Source organism: Heteronotia binoei, chromosome 1 (assembly GCF_032191835.1).
Source record: "Heteronotia binoei isolate CCM8104 ecotype False Entrance Well chromosome 1, APGP_CSIRO_Hbin_v1, whole genome shotgun sequence".
Classification (NCBI taxonomy): domain Eukaryota; kingdom Metazoa; phylum Chordata; class Lepidosauria; order Squamata; family Gekkonidae; genus Heteronotia; species Heteronotia binoei.
The window spans coordinates 283,665,701-283,671,700 of NC_083223.1; the positions used below are offsets into that span (position 1 = coordinate 283,665,701).

General features: G+C 51.2%; 1 protein-coding gene across 1 annotated transcript in view; it reads right to left on the minus strand.

Moving 5' to 3' along the window:
* Positions 1-3,045, minus strand: part of VPS45 (vacuolar protein sorting 45 homolog) — an 84,051-nt gene extending 81,006 nt beyond the window's left edge. Inside the window, exon 1 of the mRNA XM_060256594.1 lies at positions 2,813-3,045. Within this exon, the coding sequence (XP_060112577.1) occupies positions 2,813-2,905 (93 nt within the window). The 5' untranslated portion in view covers positions 2,906-3,045. The remainder of the gene's footprint in view (positions 1-2,812) is intronic.
* Between the last annotated feature and the right edge of the window lie 2,955 nt (positions 3,046-6,000).

Here is a 6,000-nt window from a genome sequence, read left to right on the forward strand (position 1 = left end):
ATTCCACACCATCCTCTAGATGGCAGCCCTTCAAGTACTGTCATATTACGTTTACTAGCAGTGTGATTTTAATGTCTGGTTTTATGTTTTTAATGTATTTAATTCTAAGCGTTTTGTCCATGTTTATAAGCTGCTTAGAACTCTGTAAGAGAGAAAAGTGGTTGATAAATGTTTTAAATAAAGAGAACATAAATAAGATCTGCAGCCTCATTTGGAGTACTGTCTACTGGTCACCGCACCTCCAAAAAGATATTGGGAAAAGTCCAGAAAAGGGCAACTAGAATGATTCAAGGGTTGGAACACTTTCCCTATGAAGAAAGGATAAAACGCTTGGGGCTCTTTAGCTTCGACTGAGGGGTGACATGATAGAGGTTTACAAGATTATGCATGGGATAGAGAAGGTAGAGAAAGAATGACTTTTCTCTATTTCTCACAACAGAAGAACTCGTGGACAATCAATGAAATTGCTGAGCAGTCGGGTTAGAACTGATAAAAGGAAGTCCTTCTTCACCCAAAGGGTGATTAACACATGGAATTCATTGCCACAGGAGGTGATTGTAGCTACAAGCATAGGGATTGGATAAACATCTGGAGCAGAGGTCCATCAGTGGCTATTAGCCACAGCTTATTGTTGGAACTCTCTATCTGGGGCAGTGATGCTCTGTATTCTTGGTGCTTGGGGGGCACAGTGGAAAGGCTTCTGGAGTTCTGGCCCCACTGATGAACCTCCTGATGGAACCTGGGTTGTTTTGGCCACTGTGTGACACAGAGTGTTGGACTGGATGGGCCATTGGCCTGATCTAAAAGGGCTTCTCTTATGTTCTTAAGACCAATTCAGGACTAAATAAATTAGTCGAGAAGGACAGGCATTCCACAAACTATGTTAATGACAAGCAGGCTTGGAACCAACAGGCAAGAGGAAGTCCTTCTTAAACCAAAATGACTGACATGTGGGATTCACTGCCACAGGAAGCAGTGGTGGCTACAAGTATAGACGGGTTCAAGAGGGGACTGGAGAGAACAGCTGGAGCAGAGGTCCATCAGTGGCTTCTAGCCACAAGGTAGAGATGGAACAACCTGTCTGGGGCAGGGAAGCTCTATATCCTTGATGGTTGGGGGGCAGCAGTGGGAGGGCTTCTGGAGTATTGGCCAAGCTGGTGGACCTCCTGATGTCCACTGGCTACAGACTGGATGGGCTACTGGCCTGATCCAACATGGCTTCTCTTCTGTTCTTATGTCAGGGGCAGTGATACTCTTTCTAATTGGTGCTTGGGGGGCAAAAGTAGGAGAGCTTCTGGAATTCTGGCCCTGCTGGTGGACCTCCTGATGGCCCCTGAGGTTTGGCCAGACTGGATGGGCTATTGGTCTGATCCAACATGGCTTCTCTTATGTAAAACAGGTGTCCAGCAGGGCTTTTCTATGAAGGCGATACAGTCAAAATACAATAGTTTGGGAAGGCATTTTATAAAGAGAAAAAGGACTGTGGACTATAGCACTGTGTACACAATTTATCGCATCTGTATGCTGCATGTATTATCTTGCAGTCCCTTGTTTTCGACTGATGTAATGTTTTTCAGCACTGCCTCTGTACTCTGTATCATGGGAAATATGTACAAGGCTAGATTCGTGAAGGACAGGTCTACCAGCAGCTACTGGCCATCATGACTAAGAGGAACCTCCACATCCAGAGATAGTCAACCTCTGAATCCCAGAGCCAGGAGGCGACACTAGGGGAAGGCCTCGGCCTCTGTGCCCTGTCGTTGACCCTCCAGAGGAACTGGCTGGCTCCTGTGTAAGGGAGGATCCTGGCCTGGAACACATGAAAATGCCTTCTACTAAATCAGACCTGTGGTCCAACACAGTCGACTATCACAGGTTGTTTTGAAGACAAATAGGTGGTGGAGCTCATTAGCATCAGCATATGCCACCCCCCACCAGCCAAAAGCAACCCGATGCAAGAAAGGAGAGCCCTGGGGGAGCGAGGCCTGGTTGGGCTGGCTAGAGATCCAGCCAGTTCAATTAGGCCTCGCTCTCTTGGGGCTCTCCTGGGCCGCCCCCTCCCCACTCAAAAGGCCAGCAAGCCACCTGCCACCCAAAATCATATAAGTGGAGAAAGGGTGGCATGGGCGTCTCCAGGAATTAATGAGGGCTGCTGGGGGCGTGGCAAAGCGCTGGTGGGTGGGTGGGTGGGTGGCTGCTCGCTCTCCTAATCCAGGGATTGTTATGCAGCTGCACCTGCTATTCAATGGACAAGGGAGGTAGGTGGGGAGCCATCAGAAAGGTTCAGGAGCTGTGCTCCTGTGAGCTCCTGCTGAATTCAAGGCCTGACAGTCAGTATTGCTTGCTCAGCCTGGCAGCAGCTCTCTGGGGTCTCAAGCAGAGGTCTTTCCCCTCCTCCCCTCCTGCCTGGTCCTTTGAACCGGAGATGCTGCCGGGGGGTTGAACCCAGGACGGTGGGTCTGCCTGCCTGCCAAGCCGCTGCCTCGCCACAGACCCCTCCGGAGGGCTCAGGTTCTCACGAGCATCTGTCGGGAATGGAAGCCAGGAGAACCCTAGGCAGGGTCTGACCTTCCCCGAAGGAAATGCTGCCGGCCTTCGCAGGTGATGCTGCCAGCTGCTGCAGCCCCGGGCAGGTGAAGCCTCCATGCGGGGCAGCAGTCTACCGCTGCGCTCCAGCGCTGGGGAAGGAAGGATCCGCTCGCTGGGGAGAGCTCTCGCCTTCGTCCCTTGCAGAGAGGGTCTTCTGAGGAGGGGGTCGGTGGGTGGATGGGAGGGACCCCTGCAAGGCAGCCCACCCCCTCTCTGCACTCACCGTGTCCTTGTCCATCAGCAGGACCTTCATGCCGGGCCCGCTGTCCTCGATCATCTTGGCCACGTACTGCTTCACTGCAAAGACCACGTTCATCTTGCACAGCAGCCTCCCGGCCCTCGGCCAGCCAGACGCCACCCGAGCCCGCACCGCCCGGGAAAAAGGAGGCCGCCGCTCCTTTTCCTATGCGGAGGCTGCGTCCCGGTGGATGCAGCGCAGCACGCCTGCTGGGAAGTGGAGTCCGGGAGGAGGCTCCGCCGCCCCGGAACCCCCCACTGGGACTACAACTCCCAGCAATCTCCGCTCCGCCGGCGGGCGGCGCTTGGAAGAGACGAAGCCCGGGCATTTCCCCGCCTAGCCTTACCAAGGTGCGGGGCTTTCGCCGGGGAGCGCGAGGGCGCGACCGCCGAGACCCTTGCCCCTTTTCCCATCCGGTTGGAACCGGTTCTTTAGTCCGAATATAGGAAGAACCAGGGCTTCTTTTTGTAGGAAAAGCTCAACAGGAACTTATTTGCATATTAGGCAAATGACATCACTTCTGACATCACCATTGCTTCACAAGGCTTTTTTTTTTTGTAAAAAAGGCCCAGCAGAAACTCATTTGCATTCTAGGCCACACCCACTGACACCAAGCCAACCGGAACTGCGTTCCTGTGCATTCCTGCTTTTAAGAAGAACAAAATATCCCTATATATCGGTAAGAAAGGTAAAGGTCATCCCCTGTGCGAGCACCAGACATTTCCGACTCGCGTGATGTCGCATCATGACTTTTTCTTGGCAGACTTTTTACGGGGTGGTTCGCCCTTGCCTTCCGCAGTCCTCGACACCAGGGGTGGCCACCGGTAGCTGTCCAGATGTTTTTTGCCTACAACTCCCATCAGCCCCAGCCAGCATGGCCAATGGCTGAGGGCTGATGGGAGTTGTAGGCAAAAACATCTGGAGAGTTACCGTTGGCCACCTCTGCTCTACATTTTCCCTCCAGCAAGCTGGGTCCTCATTTGACCGACCTCGGAAGGATCATAGAATCCTAGAATCATAGAGTTGGAAGGAACTTCTAGGGTCATCTAGTCCAACCCCCTGCAAAAGGCAGGAAACCCACAAATACCTCCCCCTAAATTCACAGGATCTTCATTGCTGTCAGGTGGCCATTCAGCCTCTGTTTAGAAACCTCCAAGGAAGGAGAGCCCACCACCTCCCAAGGAGGAAGCCTGTTCCACTGAGGAATCGCTCTTAACAGTCATAGAATCCTAGAGTTGGAAGGGACCTCCAGGGTCATCTAGTCCAACCCCTGCACAATGCAGGAAACTCACAAACACCTCCCCCTAAATTCACAGGATCCTCATTGCTGTCAGGTGGCCATTCAGCCTCTGTTTAGAAACCTCCAAGGAAGGAGAGCCCACCACCTCCCAAGGAGGAAGCCTGTTCCACTGAGGAACCGCTCTAACGGTCAGGAAGTTCTTCCTAATGTTGAGCCGGAAACTTTTGATTTAATTTCAACCCATTGGTTCTGGTCCTACCTTCCGGGGCCACAGAAAACAATTCCACACCATCCTCTATAGGACAGCCCTTCAAGTCCTTGAAGATGGTGATCCTATCACCTCTCAGCTGCCTCCTCTCCAGGCTAAACATCCCCAGCTCCTTCAACCTTTCCTCATAGGACTTGGTCTCCAGACCCCTCACCATCTTCATCAACCTGGAGCCGGGTCAACCTGGAGCCGGGTACCTGAACCCAGCTTCCGCTGGGATCGAACTCAGGTCGTGAGCAGAATGCTCAGATTGCAGTTCTGCAGCTTTACCACTCTGCGCCACATTGCCATTTAAATGCAGGGCATAAGATGGTCTAGAGCACTGGTGGCCAAACCTGCTTAATGTAAGCCACATAGAATAAATGTCAGATGTGTGAGGATCACAAGACATGGAAGGAAGGAGAGGTGGAAAGCAAGCAACTTTTAACTTTTGAAATAAATTCTCCAAGCAGGTGGCTGGCTTGGCGAAGCGATTTGAAGAGAGAAATGCCTTCTCTGAGCTGGCCAATGAGGCAGTAGGGGCTTAGAGAGCCACACAATATGTGCAAAAGAGCCAGTTTGGCCACCCCCGGTCTAGAACTGTGGCTTGGGAGCCCATGTGGCTCTTTCACACATATTGTGTGGCTCCCCAAGCCCCCATCACCTGGGTCAGAGAAGGCATTTGTCTATTTAAATCACTTCTCCAAGTCAAGCCAGCTGATAGCTTGGGAAATGCATTTAAAGTTGTTTTCTTTCCACCTCTCTCCAGGCTCCCAGACATCAGGCGTTCATGTCTTGTGGCTCTCAGACACCTGAGGTTTATTCTATGTGGCTCTTACCTTCAACTAGTTTGGCCACCCCTGGTCTAGAGCGTCAGAAAACAGCTTAAGTCCTCCAGGGGCACCTTTAAGACCAACAAGGATCTGTTCCGAATATAAGCTTCTGTGTGCATGCACACTGCTTCAGGTGGTGACCCCTTGAATTAGACTTTGATGGCCTTAAGGTGCCACTGGACTCATACACGGCGACATTTAGGCCACAAAGCAAAATTTGAGTCCAGTGGCTCCTTTTTTGTTTTTTGAATAACTTTAAAATTTTGGCTTTGACTACATTCTTAAAGAAGTTAACTTTCCCTCCTGCTCTGCACAGATGGTGTCTGCCAGCCCACTCAGGGCATCTGAAGAAGAGAGCTCCCATTCCTGAAAATATCCCTATCACCTGTTTCCTGTTGACACCAAAGTCTCCCTTGGCAAACACAAGTGCAGGGAGACAGGGTGTGTGTGTGCATCTCCCGACACAAGGGGTCCTGTGCCAGAGAACCATGACTTCGTGGGGCTCCTGGACATCACTGCACTGCACGTTTTCAGATGTGTTCTTTTCCTGCTTTACAATGTTAATTGCAGCGGCCTGACTATTCGAACAGAAAGGCAGGAAGAAAGTTGATTCCTTTGAAATGTAGTTCCAATTGGCAGCCGTGTTGGTCTGAAGTAGAACAACATAGGAGTCAAGCTGCACTTTTAAGATCAACTTAGTTTCAATCAGAACGTAAGCTTTCATGTGCTCTCTAAGCACACTTCATCAGACGAGGAATCCAGTAGAGTGAGCAAAGCCACAGTTTGCATTCTGAGCCACTGGCTACCAGCTACATACGGCTTTGCTCACTGTACCAGATTCCTCATCTGATGA